Genomic DNA, 14,327 nt, shown 5'->3' on the forward strand with positions numbered 1-14,327 from the left:
TAATGTTTGGCCCAGGTCCTCTCCCCTCCTCCCCCAGTAATTGTTCTAATGCCTGTGAGAACTGTTTTCATGGCATCATCCCTCTGGTAGAGAATTGGGGAAAGGAAGGCGACTACTAGAATTAGAAAACCATCTTGAAGCCCTATTGGATACTCTCCCTCTGTTCTTGGAACATCTTTTCCACACCTCTATTTTAGCCAGTATTTGCAGTGCAGTAACTTGTTTACAACATGTCTGTATCTTCCATTTTGAGCCCTGGAAGACAGACAGGGCCCTGGTCTTCCTCGTATTTCTAGCCCTGGTACTAGGCACAGAGTCAGTGCTCAGTAATTATTTGGCTGCTCCAAGGAAGTGAGGATGGTTTGACCTATGCTGTTCGTTACCCTGCTCCAGAACCTTCAGAATTTCCCATTTTCTTGGAATAAAGTCCAAGCTTCTTAAAATAGCCTTCAAAGACCCATGTGTCTATTTTCTGATTTATTCTCAAGGGTGTGAGCTTTCCTTGGTTGGGAATAGAGAGAGAGGAAATTGTGTTGTTTTTACAGAAATACTGTAACAGCAGTTCACACTCTTGTGGGGGGGAAAAAAAGTTGGAGGACATCATGAAATTAAGGAGTAATCCTGGGGAATAGTTCCTATAATACTGTCTTTGGTTTTAACATTTTTATTAATAACTCGGATAAATGCTATTCTTATAAAAGAAATAATAACTTAGTTTTGAGTAGAGTGTCTTCATATCTATTATTTCCAGGTGCTTTATGAGGTAGCCAGGGGAAAGGGTAGTCTTGTGAAGGAGACTCCAGTTGGAGAGACTGGAGTTCCCATACTCCATAGGGATAGAGGCCCAACTAAAACCCTTTCTGAAAACCAGAAATAATGCTGGGAGAATAAATGACAAAGACAATGTTCAGGTTTACCTGGACAGGCCAGGATGAGTGAAATATAATGACTGTAAAATGTAATGTCATACATTTGTATTTAAAGATCTTTACATTTTGGAGTGTAGAGAATGACTGGATAGCAGTTCTAGGGAGGAAAGATGTTGCCAGTTTAATTACAAGTTTGCTGTGAGCCAAGAGTAGGGTGTGGCTGTTTAAAAAGTAACAGAAATCCTGCACTGTACCAATAGAACAGTCCTGCTGTGCCTTGCTGTTTTGATTCCTAAACTAGAGACCTAGTGCACAAATTCATGCATGGGTAGGGTCCCTTCTGGCTGCCAGCCGGACCTCCCTTCCCTGGCTGCCAGCTGAGGCCTTCCTTCATTTTGCACTGCACCCTAGTGGTCAGTGCACGTCATAGTAAGCGATAGAACTCCCGGTCTCCCAGTCGAACTCCCATGGGGACACTTTGCATACTAGCCTTTTATATATATAGATGTTTTGTTTATTTTTGGGTACCAGGATTCAGTGAGGTTCTGCAAATCCTGAGGGCAGCTGCAGGAGGACTGTAATGGTGATAAAGGATTCCAGTCATAGCTGAGTGACTGAGAAGAAAGGTGGAAAGCAGACTGCATGCTGCTAGGAGCCTGGGTTCTGGAGCCAAACTATTCCCCCCACACGCATGCACACACCTGGGTGACCTTGGGCCACTTGCATAACATCCTTCCTAATAGTATCAACCTCACAGAATACCTGGGAGGATTAAGTGACACAATGTTTGTACCCTTAGAAGTGCTGAGCACAATACCTGACCCATAGTCACTCTTCCACAAGTGTGAGCTCTGTATCATTAAGGGATCTGGAAACATTAAAGCATCTGAAGAACAGTTGGATGTCTGGGGCTATTTAACCCAGCTAGGGAGGGGTTGTTGAAGAGCCAACACAGAGAGGTAGAATCAACTTGGTCACCATTGCTGGAGAGGAAGCAGTTCTCACCAATGAGTCACAGTTACAAGATGGAAATGGAGCTGTAATTTAATAGTCATAACGATAAAGATCATGATGCGACTGCCGAGCAGGCAGAGGTAGAGCTGTCTTGGCAGTGGGTCAGGTCTTAGAGTGCAGTATATTCCTGAACATGAGAATAATTGAATCTGAGGGTGGATTTGCCAGGAATGCTATATAAAGTATTCTTGCACTGGTTAGAAGATGAAACTAGATAGCGTGTAATGAGCCTTCCAACTTAAGGAGCCATAAGAACATTCTAGCTGTCCAGGATTGGGGCTTCTGGGTAAGAAAGACCTGGGTAAACCTCCAGTTCTCACAGCTCTGTGTTCCTTGGTCATGTTACTTAGCCGCTCTGAGTCAGCTTTCTCATCCGTAAAGTAATTGTAGTACCTACTCCATGAAGTAGTTTTGAGACTTAAATGAAAGCATTTAACATGATTCCAGACACACATTAAATATTTCTCAGTGCTGTTTATTGTTGTTTTAAAAGTACCCTTTTTTTGAAGCATCCTATATGATAAAAGGCTAATATGCAAATCGACCAAATGGCAGAATGACTGGTTGCTATGACGCACACTGACCACCAGGGGGCAGGCGCTCCATGCAGGAGCTGGTAGTCAGTGTGATCCCACAGGGAGAGTGCTGCTCAGCCAGAAGCTGGGCTCACGGCTGGTGAGCGCAGCGGGGTGGCAGGAGCCTCTCCCACCTCCACGGCAGTGCTAAGGGTGTCCGACTGATGGTCCAGACATCCCCTGAGGGCTCCTGGACTGCGAGAGGGTGCAGGTCGGGGTGAGGGACTGCCTCCCCTCCCCCCCCCCCCAAGTGCATGAATGTCATGCACCGGGCTTCTAGTAATGTATATAAAGATAAACAGATCCTAAGGGTACAGGTCAGTGAATTTTTATAAAATAAACACATCTGTGTAACCACCTCCTGGATCAGGAATTAGAACATTATCTGCACCCCAGAAGTTCCTCTCGTGGCTCCTTCCTGCATTAGCTATTACTGTTATTTATATTAAGAAAGAAAAGAAACCAGAGTGTCCAAGGGTGATCTTTGGAACAGGGAGCAGTAATAAAAGGGCATCCTCTTTGTGCTGATTTTTGCACAGCACTACAGTAATCAGAGGGAAGCCTTCCCCTGGCTGAGGGCAGCCTGTGAGGTGTGGTTGATTCTTTCCAGTTTAGTCATGGAGAGCAGGATTTAGGACAGTAAAGGGTGTCTGAGGTGACTTTTATTCTCAAGTGAACCATTTCATGTGTTTCCTGATAGGTCCAGAGTAGGGGTCACTTAATGGTAAAGCATGAAGTGGGATTTGAAGTCAGGGGGACACTCTTAAACTCTTCTATGTTTGTATTAGCCTGACGAAGACTTGTTCAACCCAGACTATGTAGAAGTTGATCGCATCTTGGAGGTGGCCCACACCAAGGATGCAGAAACAGGAGAGGTAGGTGTTTTGCTATGCTGACTCTCCTAGTGTCTTCCCTTCTTACCTTATATTGTGCTTGTTTTGTCAACATGTGGTCTTTGTTTGAATGGCATTTGTGTGTTATATTATAGGGTGGGTTTCCATAAGTTGGACAGAGTATGATCGATGCCTGTAATCTAGTAGAAAGAACTTTTTTCTCTCTCTCCTCTTTCCCACCAGGAAGTGACGCATTATCTAGTGAAGTGGTGCTCACTGCCCTACGAAGAAAGTACATGGGAGCTAGAGGAAGACGTGGATCCTGCTAAAGTTAAAGAATTTGAATCTCTTCAAGTTCTCCCTGAAATTAAGCATATGGTAATCTATTAGTTATATGTAGAATTTGGTGTTTCATATGGAAAGATAAAGTAATAAGATTGCTAGTGTGTTTATGAAGAATTTAAGGAATTTGCAGTTTTGATTATCAGGCTTTTTGCCTGATGTTCTGACTCTAGAAACTAATCAGAATATTTGACCCACTGTACTTTCCTGAGCTCATACCACAGGCACAAAGAAATAAAAGAAATTCTGTCTATAGAAACCAAAATACTGGCTTTCAGGGAAATTAAAATGTAAGTAGGATTGATATCTAAGAGTCTAAGTAAAACAATATAACAATAAGATTTAGGTGGGTCTGTTTCTCTTTTTTATTAATTACTTGCAAATTTTAGAGAGATATTCTTAGTTCAATCCAGTGAAACCTAGAAAATGTAGGGCCTGTACATTAGTCAGAAAACAGTCACTGCCGAAACCGGTTTGGCTCAGTGGATAGAGTGTCGGCCTGCGGACTGAAAGGTCCCAGGTTCGATTCCGGTCAAGGGCATGTACCTGAGTTGCGGGCACATCCCCAGTAGGAGATGTGCAGGAAGGCAGCTGATCGATGTTTCTCTCTCATTGATGTTTCTAACTCTCTATCTCTCTCCCTTCCTCTCTGTAAAAAATTAATAAAATATATTTTTTTAAAAAAAGAAAAGAAAAGAAAACAGTCACTGTAGTTTGAAGCCAGATTTAGGGCAGTGTTTTGAGATTTACTACTTTCCCCATTATTATTTTGTGTCCTTGTTTGTTTTCTGCTTCTAAAACGTTATTCTCTACGTAGTGTGCTCTCTGCTTTTTCCTACTAGGAACGGCCTGCTTCAGACTCCTGGCAGAAACTCGAGAAGTCTCGTGAGTATAAGAACAGTAACCAGCTCCGGGAGTACCAGCTGGAGGGGATGAATTGGCTTCTATTTAACTGGTATAACAGGTGAGGATCCAGACTATTCCTGACTTCATGGGTGATTTTCTAACCAAGTGTTTGTACTTGAAGGTGGGTTGCTGCCGTGGCCCACTTAGAGTAGAGCAGCAGAGAGCTGAGAGGACAACACAGCCATTGATTCAGGCTGGCAGTCCTTGCATGTCCCTCATACTAGGACATCATATTTTTATGTCAGGTATTTCTCCCAACCAAAAGGAATGGTCTTTACACATCATCGACTTTGTGCTTTTTTTTTCGCCTTTGCCAATCTAGCCAAAAGGTAATGCTCTATCTTGGTTATGCTCAAAGGATCCTTTAAACATGTTTTCTATCTCTATGTCTTTAGCAAAAATTGGCTTTAAAGGGGAATAGATCTGGATTCTTGCCCCAACTTTGCTACTTGTTTGTGAGCCACAGATGTTCTAGACTTGTACTCGAATGCTCAGGTTGGACTCTTTGTGCTTTAGTTCCTATCAGAATAGATGAAGCATATGAAATATGAGAAAAATGGGTTGAGATTTTCTTAACATTCTAGAATGTGCCCCCCCCCCCCCCAGTATTGATCTTAAAGACAGCATGTTGTAATGGAAAACACACCAAGATGGGACTCTGGAGGCGTGTGTTCTGGCGTAGTCTTCTACCATTATTCTCAGCTCAGAGCGTTGCTTTCTGTCTGAGGTTGCCCTCTATGCAGTGAGAGGTGAGACTGGATGGGGCCACACCCTTGCTTCGAGTGTCTTGGCTCTGTGCAATCTGTGACCCTGAATCACCAGAAGAGACCAGCATCTTTTCTCTGATTAGAAATTTATTATGTGGGTTAAGTTTGTCCTTTGATAACACAAGTGAAAGACAATGAGAATCATGTAACTTATCATTTTATTTTTGCCTTTGCTTCCATGAAGTTTGTTGGATACAGAAACTGGCTTCAGTTTGAGGCATATTTTTGTTCTATATTATTTTAATTTTTAGTGTTTTTAGTTTTTATTTAAATGGACCCATTTCATGTATTTTCTCGCAATTTGCCATAGTTCTTTTTTGGAAGCAGGCAAGATATGACTAATAATAATAAAAACTTGCCTTAGTTGCATCTCTGGCAAATGCTGATAAGACCTTCACTTACAGGTCAAGGTATGCTTCTGAAGTATCTTTTTAGTTATAATCAGCCTCTACCTCTGTCCTATATTGATTGTGAATTGCCTGTATTTCTTACTCTCTGCAGGAAAAACTGTATTTTGGCTGATGAGATGGGCCTAGGGAAGACCATCCAGTCCATCACATTCCTTTCAGAAATATTCCTCAGGGGAGTCCATGGCCCTTTCCTCATCATCGCCCCACTCTCCACTATCACTAACTGGGAACGGGAGTTTCGAACATGGACAGAGATGAATGCCATTGTGTACCACGGCAGCCAGATCAGTAGGCAGATGATCCAGCAGTATGAGATGGTGTACAGAGATGCACAGGTGAGCCTTATGCCGATCACAAAGACCCAGTGACACCTCGATGTCACAGTTGAGAGCAGCATTTCTGTCACCTTTCTTCTGGAGTTTAGTGTCTTGTGCCTTGGGCTACTGTTTACTGATTATGTAGAGTCAGTCATATGCTTATTGAGGCAGACTTCTTACTCTCCCTGGTAGTTTAATTTATGATAAAACACGGAATTATAGGGCATGCTTTACACTCCCTGAGATATACCAGAGGACTCTGAAAGCTTGGCTTCTGGGTTGGATTATGAAGTTACTTTTACACACAAAATTTTATCTGAATTGCTGTATGCTCAGTGAAGAAAGTGAGCAGCAGAATTGGTGTATAGAGAATGGGTTCCTAGCCAGGGAGTTTGGAGAAGAGGTTAACAGATTTAACAGGGAAGGATAAAGAGAAAACAGGATTCAAATTGTTAAAAGCACAATAGAATTTTTAAAAAGCTTTTGTTAAGTATAAGGACTTTGCCGAGTATGCTTGTGTTCTTGTTCTGGACACTGGATTTTATAATTAAGGTGAAAATTAAAAGAATCTAATCAGAGAAAAGCCAGCCGGGAGCTTTGTAACTGCTGGAGACACTTGGAAGGAATTTACGGTGTACTCTGACATGATGCAGCTCTGTTCTTTAAATGTGATGGCAGCACTGAGACAGGCTAAAAGGCAAAGGTGTGCCCTCCTGGTAGCACCTGTCCCAGGGGAATCAAGATCTTTACTGTCTATGCATGGTTTAGACAGACTCGTGACTAGAATGTGTGAATCAAAACCCATCTGCTTTCCTTACCCTGGCAGTTAATAAATAAAAAGCTTCCTTGCTGTGCCTTCCGTACTGCTCATCTGTCTCACCTTTGTGAGGGCACATGCTCTCTTCTGTTTCACCCATGTAATGAGGTCTGTCTCTTGTCTAAATAGCTGGTGCATTCTTGTGTTCTCTCTTTTCTCAAATGAGGAAGAGCAGTGCTTATTGGCTTCTTACCTAGGCCCTAGCATTTCTAGTGCTGGCTCCTCTTGGCCAGCTGGTGCCTATTAGCTGGATTCTATAGCCATTGCATAAAGTTTTGCCTGCTGTTGTATCATCCTCAGGGAAACCCCCTTTCAGGAGTCTTCAAGTTCCATGTTGTCATCACAACATTTGAGATGATCCTGGCAGACTGCCCAGAGCTGAAGAAGATTCACTGGAGCTGTGTGATCATCGATGAAGCTCACAGGTTGAAGAACAGGAACTGCAAACTTCTGGAGGGTCTAAAGCTCATGGCCCTGGTGAGAGTTGCAAGCTCTTCACATATACATGGGGGCTTCTCTTCACTATGGAGGAAGCATTCTTCATGTAACTTACTTTTGCGTAGTTTCTTTACTCTGGATTTTGTTTGCCCTCTATAGCTATGATAGTGTAGGAGTCAAATGTGTTTGTTTTTTGTTATGAACTGGGTTAACAGTTTGACCTTTGCCATAGATTGATTCCCAAAGGGACCCAAGGGAATCTTAAATCCCATTAAATTTGTGACCTGGAAATGTAAGGTGTTTTGATTTGTTTCTGGGTCCCTGAATGATCTGATACCAAAGATGATGGCTTTTTAACATTATTGTCTTGGCACAGTGCCCAGAATGTGAGGGAAGGCACTCAGTAATGTTGAACGAATGAATGAATGAATGAATGGTTGCTTTAATTAACATGAAATTGCTGCTGGAATTATTAATGTGAAAGGAAAGTTGATCTATTAACTGTACACCCATGAAATGTTGGCACCCTGTCTTTTCATTAACGCACAATAGAATTGCCCCAAATTGAGCGCAGAATGCCCTGGCCTACTGTTTGAGGAGCTCAAACACTGTTCATCATGTGTTAATTTGTGCAGGAACACAAAGTGCTGCTCACTGGAACACCCTTGCAGAACTCTGTGGAGGAGCTCTTCAGTTTGCTCAACTTTCTGGAGCCATCACAGTTTCCTTCAGAGACTGCTTTCTTGGAGGAGTTTGGAGATCTGAAAACAGAGGAACAGGTAAATAGGGGCCTGTAGAATCGAGGAGACAATGTGGTGATTACTTTACCATCAAGGAGAGAAACCACTGTGGGGACAGGAGTTAGCAAGTTCTGACATCCTTTATTTAATGTATTTTTTGTTTATGTTGAGGAGGATAAGCTAGTTATTAGCAGTTCTTATTACTCCAAAGAATAAATGAATCAGCACCTAAAATATTTTATGTTAACATATCAGGCCTCTAGCCTTCACTGATCTCACATGTAAGTTCAGTGATTTTGCTCATAGCTGTGATTTCAGGATCTTGGTGCTTTCTTTTGCTCCCCTCATCCTTCCTCCTTCCTCCTACATAATCTGCAACATATTCTCAGGCTGATTCTTTAGTACAACAAAATACTCAAGAGCAGTGAGGAAAAGAAGGCAATTATATATTAGAGTAATTGGTAAGTCCAGCTTTGTCCATATCAACTAAATTTCCTCAGTTTTGAAAGATGTAGTCCTGAGTCTGGCTTATTGGACTCAAAGCTGATTCAAAACGACCAACATTAATAAATAACTGTCTACTAGGGTAGAATTATCTACTAAAGATTACAGAAATAAGCCAGACAAGTTTATATCCTCTTGTATCGATCCTTTTAGTATTACGAAGTGGCCTTCCTTATCTCTTGTTATGGCCTTCACTTTGAGGTCTATTTTGTCCGATATAAGTATTGCTACCCCAGCTTTCTTTTCCTTTCCATTTGCCTGAAAGATATTTTTCCATCCCTTCACTTTTAGTCTGTGTGAGTCCCTTCTAATGAGGTGGGTCTCTTGTAGACAGCATATATATGGGTCATGTTTTTTTATCCATTCAGCCACTCAATGTCTTTTGATTGGAGCATTTAGTCCATTTACATTTAAAGTTATTATTGAAAAGTACTTGTTTGTAGCCATTTTTACTTTTTGTGCCTATGTTCTTTCTTATCTTTTTATTTCTTCTTTTTACACCAGTCCCTTTAGCATTTCTTGCATTGCTGGTTTGGTAGTGATAAACTCCCTTAGCTTTTTTTTGTCTGTGAAGCTCCTTATTTCCCCTTCAATTTTGAATGATAGCCTTGCTGGATAGAATATTCTTGGATTCAGTCCCTTGCTTTGCATCACTTTGTAAATTTCTTTCCATTTTTTTCTGGCCTGATGTGTTTCTGTTGAGAAATCATTTGATAATCTAATACAGGGGTCCTCAAACTTTTTAAACAGGGGGCCAGTTCACTGTCCCTCAGACCGTTGGAGGGCCGGACTATAGTTTAAAAAAAACTATGAACAAATTCCTATGCACACTGCACATATCTTATTTTGAAGTAAAAAAACAAAACGGGAACAAATACAATATTTGTATTTGCATGTGGCCCGCGGGCCATAGTTTGAGGACCCTTGGTCTAATGGGAGCTCCCTTGTACGTAACTTTCTGTCTCTCTCTTGCAGCCTTTAAGATTCTCTCTTTGTCCTGAACATTTGCCATCATAATTATGATGTGTCTTGGTGTGGGTCTTTTCGGGTTCATCTTGTTTGGGACTCTGTGCTTGTGTGACTTTTTTCTTCCCCACATCAGGGAAGTTTTCGGACGATAGGTTTTCTAAGCCTTGTTCCTCTTCCTGTTGTTCTGGCACCCCTATTATTCGTATGTTGCTTTGTTTCATGTTGTCCCATAGCTCCCTTAGGCTCTCCTCCTGTCTTTTAATTTTTTTCTCCAAGTGCAGTTCAGTGTGGGTGTGTTTTGCTTCCCTGTCTTCTAATTCGCTAATTCGGTCCTCTGCTTCTCCTAGTCTACTGTTGAAACTTTCCATGGTGTTTTTTATTGCAGCTATATCGCTCTTCATTTCTTCTTGATTCTTACATAAGTTGTTGATTTTTTCATCCATTTCTTCTTGATTCTTGCATAAGTTGTTGATTTTTTCATCCATTTCTTCTTGATTCTTGCATAAGTTGTTGATTTTTATGCACTCTAGGACCCTTATTCTGAATTCTTTTTCTGACATATTGCATGCCGCCAGATAAGTTTAAATGCCTCAAGAGAAACAAAGAATGGAATTGGGGGCTTTATTAGGAGAAAAAGGTTACATCTGTTTGGAAATCAGGAAAGATTTCAGAGAGAGAATACAGTTTGAAAGTGGACTTGGAAGAGTGGGTAATTTTTCAGTAGGTGGAGAGAGAAGAGATGGTGACTATTTTACATAGGAAAAATGGAAATTTATTGTTTATTAAATAGAATTTATTCAGGAGTAAGGAATCATTCACATAAGCTGGAAACAGAATGGATGATTATGGAGTATGAGGACAGAGGTTCAGAGCTGTATTTTGGGAAGATCTAGAAAGACAGGTTGAAGGATTTGGTGGGTATTAAAGGAGCAATGCAAGGCTTTGATTGCAGGAGTGACATAATTAGTTCTGCTAAATTAATCTAGTAATTGTGTGACAGTGGGTTAGGGCAGAGAATGTGGGGACTGAGAAACCTAAGGACTTTCACTAACAGATGTCAAGGGTACACTCTGTGGTTCCAATCTGTTTGGTTCTACTTCTGTGGCAAGGCAGGCTTTGAGAGCAATGAATAATCAAACTGAATTCCACTTCTGCTACGTGTGCAGTATCTATTGATCCTTCAAAAGCTAGCTCCAGCCCCCTCTCCATTTTTGTACCATTAGAAATGCATTCTCTTCTTCCATTGCACTTATTTTGTGGTATGCATTTTTTCTTCTTCCTAGACCAGCCGTGGGCAAACTACGGCCCGCGGGCCGGATCCAGCCCGTTTGAAATGAATAAAACTAAAAAAAAAAAAAAATAAGACCGTACCCTTTTATGTAATGATGTTTACTTTGAATTTATATTAGTTCACACAAACACTCCATCCATGCTTTTGTTCCAGCCCTCCGGTCCAGTTTAAGAACCCATTGTGGCCCTCGAGTCAAAAAGTTTGCCCACCCCTGTCCTAGACAATGATCTTCTTGAGGAAAAGGCCCACATCTTCTCTAAAGTTGTGTTTGTTGTATTGACAAACGCAGTATCTGGCACATAGTATACTCTAAATCAGCGGTCGCCAACCGGTGGTCCGTGGACCACTGGTGGTCTGTGAGGTTCGAAAGGTTGGCGACCCCTGGTTTAAGGAAACCTTTGGAGCAGCAGTCGCCAACCGGTGGTCTGTGGACCACTGATGGTCTGTGAGGTCAGAAAGGTTGGCAACCGCTGATCTAGATGATCCAAGATATGAAACAAGTGAAGGGCAAAAGCGGAACCCAGCATGTGGCAGATGGCATTTGTGCCTATTTCTTTTCTCTCTGGGTTCTTATGTAGTAATTTCTTAAACACTTGGGGAATTAGATTCCTAAGTACCATGGTAGGTAAAATGAAAGTCTCAAATGAGGTAGGTTTAAGATTGGGGTTAGTTAGGAGAAAACCACAAAAATGACATCAAATGTGTATGTTTTAAATCACAGTAAATAAAAGTTCTAGAAAGCATCTGCTTCCAAAGCAAAGCATTTCCATCATTGTTTAAAACCTGCTCCAGTAAGTAGCTCTTCTGAATCACTCTCTTCAGGAAGCATTGGCACCTGCACAACTTATTTATGCAGAATCTACTCCTTTAAAAGTTTTGAACAGGCCTTTATGACTCGAAACTTGATCTTTTGCACTTCCATTTTCCCTTATTTTATTTCCCACCAGGACTACTCTTATTGGTATTATGTTTTAGCTCAGAGTTAACTTAGGTGCCTTGACTTTGAATTGTCTTCTTGGGAGAGGGAGCAGGTCTCTGGTCAGTGCAGTCAAAGTGAATAGAGTTCTGTTCTCCAGGCCTGGTCAGTTAGAAGAACAAAAAAATCATAGCAAAGAACACTATCAGGCTGAAGCACCCCTGGTGTGACAGCTTGCATGATGGAATGGTAGAAGTCACCTTATAGCACCAGCTTTCTATATTCTGCTACCCCCAAGCACGTTGGCTGCAGTTATTTGTAAGGTATATGAAGAATCTGTTTCCAGATTGCTTCTACTTCTTATGTGAGATATAATTTTCATACTAGTTTTAAATGTACATCATAATGATTCAGTGTATGTATATATTATGAAATGATCACAATAAATCTAGTTTAGTTAACATCCATCACAGTGCATAGTGACAAATATTTTTCCTAGTGATGAGAACTTTTAAGATCTACTCTCAGCAACTTTCAAATATGCAGTACAGACTTATTAACTATGGTCACCTTGCTGTACATCCTCGAGACTCATTTATTTTATAACTGTAAGTTTGTACTTTTTGACACTTTCATCCATTTCGCCCATCCCAGATTGCCTCTACTTCTTACTTTGTTCTTTCAGCATCTAAGTCTTCCCTTTATAATATGTCACTTATACCTCTTAATGAGGCTTAAATATTTCTCAGTTAATTTCTGCACACGTGTGCATTTTAGAGGGAGAGAAGTTTGTTTTCTACAGGCTGGAGAATAGGTACTGTCTTTTGTATTTTTCTTTCTTTATATCTTGTAAGGTTGTCACATAGTTTCTCAGTAAATACTAGTGAATGAAAACCAGATCCCTTTTTTCCTTTCAGCCTCATGTTCAGGGATCAGTCATGAGCTTTCATTTAGTCTGATACCACAGTACTGTGCTCAAGAGATTGTAGTGAAGGGTGGAATACCCCAGTAATCATTAAATCAGGATTTACCTGGACAGGTGAAGAAACTGCAGTCTATCCTAAAACCAATGATGCTTCGACGGCTGAAAGATGATGTGGAAAAGAACCTTGCTCCCAAACAAGAGACGATCATTGAAGTAGAGCTGACCAATATCCAGAAAAAGTACTACCGGGCCATCCTAGAAAAGAACTTTTCCTTCCTGACCAAAGGGGCAAATCAGCACAACATGCCCAACCTCATCAACACCATGATGGAGCTGAGAAAGTGCTGCAACCATCCCTACCTGATCAACGGTGAGTGGGCGATGCAGGGGGATACTCAGGCCTGTTGTGGGTCTCTGCCACAGGCTCATGATAACCAGCGATCGTAGGTATTGAGTTCCCATTAGATGCTAGGATGTATATATTCTCATCTTTTTACAGAGTATTAAACTGAGGTTCAAAGAGGTTGATGGATCTACCTAAGCAGTTTAATGAGTACAAAGAGCCACATTTTGAAACTGTCTATCTGAAGATTGGGCTGTTACTCATCAGTCTGTTGTCCATTATGTACTTGTGGTTTAGTCCACACTTTTCACGTTGGGACAGAACATGTGTTACTTCGTTGGGTAAATGGTCATGATGCAATGAGATGAAAACTCTGTAGATAAATGAAGTTGCCTATACAATAAGAGTATATATTGGAGCCTTTTCTTTTTTTGCAATAAAACTTTTTGATATAATTTTAAATCAATACCTGGCTTCGATTTGCTTATAGTTAAATTTTTATGACATTTAAAGATATGTCTTTTTGTCAACTTTCTGTGAAGGTTTCTTTAACTGCAGAAGTCATCTTGGTATCTCAAATTCTTTCTCTACCTGGTGAGACTTCCCAGGAGAGCACTGCACCTGAGTTCTCTGTACCTGCTGCTACTGCAGAGCCCTCTGCTGGGGCACAGACTAGGGATGCACATACGGCATTACCTCACTAGACTTGGTCCTGGACCCAAGAATTCACTTAATTTCTCCTAGGATCTGTAAAGCAGAGAGCAGCTTTTACCCTTAATGTTTTTTCAAGGAATATTTTGTTTTGTTTTGTTTTGTTTTGTTTTCAGGGGCAGAGGAGAAAATTCTGGAAGATTTCCGGAAAACCCACAGCTCTGATGCCCCTGACTTTCAGCTGCAGGCCATGATTCAGGCGGCAGGGAAGCTGGTGCTGATTGATAAACTACTCCCTAAGCTGATTGCAGGTGGCCACAAAGTACTTATCTTCTCCCAGATGGTGCGCTGTCTCGATATCCTGGAAGATTATCTCATCCAGAGAAGGTGAGACATGTCAAAGCTGTGTGTCAAGTGCTGCAGGCACTGCCTTCTTCTTGATACCTTTTGATTAATTTGAAAATTGTGCTTCAACAACAACAAAGCATTCAAAAAGGAAGGAAAGGAATCTCTTCTTAAAGATTCAGTAAAACACAGAGTTAAATCTTATGACCAATATATCCAAGTTTAACTCTCTAGAGTGAATTTCATAGCCTATAATGTAGAGCCCAGGAAAATAATGTGGGGATATTTCATGTCCTTTTTCAGCAAACTCTCTAAAGTTTTATGATACACTAGCTATGGCATCCCATTTTATTTT

At 41.1% G+C, this 14,327-nt stretch overlaps 1 protein-coding gene across 3 annotated transcripts in view; it reads left to right on the forward strand.

Annotated features, from left to right (window-relative positions):
• CHD6 (chromodomain helicase DNA binding protein 6) overlaps positions 1-14,327 on the forward strand; it is a 178,978-nt gene that overhangs the window by 85,232 nt on the left and 79,419 nt on the right. For all 3 annotated transcript variants that reach the window (XM_070420947.1, XM_070420949.1, XM_070420948.1), the window contains exons 9-16: positions 3,247-3,333; positions 3,535-3,669; positions 4,476-4,597; positions 5,808-6,051; positions 7,151-7,327; positions 7,924-8,067; positions 12,748-13,003; positions 13,804-14,014. In XM_070420947.1, the coding sequence (XP_070277048.1) occupies positions 3,247-3,333; positions 3,535-3,669; positions 4,476-4,597; positions 5,808-6,051; positions 7,151-7,327; positions 7,924-8,067; positions 12,748-13,003; positions 13,804-14,014 (1,376 nt within the window). The remainder of the gene's footprint in view (positions 1-3,246; positions 3,334-3,534; positions 3,670-4,475; positions 4,598-5,807; positions 6,052-7,150; positions 7,328-7,923; positions 8,068-12,747; positions 13,004-13,803; positions 14,015-14,327) is intronic.

This window comes from Myotis yumanensis, unplaced genomic scaffold, assembly GCF_028538775.1.
Source record: "Myotis yumanensis isolate MYYU_CA2020_CCGP unplaced genomic scaffold, mMyoYum1.0.hap1 SCAF_7, whole genome shotgun sequence".
Lineage (NCBI taxonomy): Eukaryota > Metazoa > Chordata > Mammalia > Chiroptera > Vespertilionidae > Myotis > Myotis yumanensis.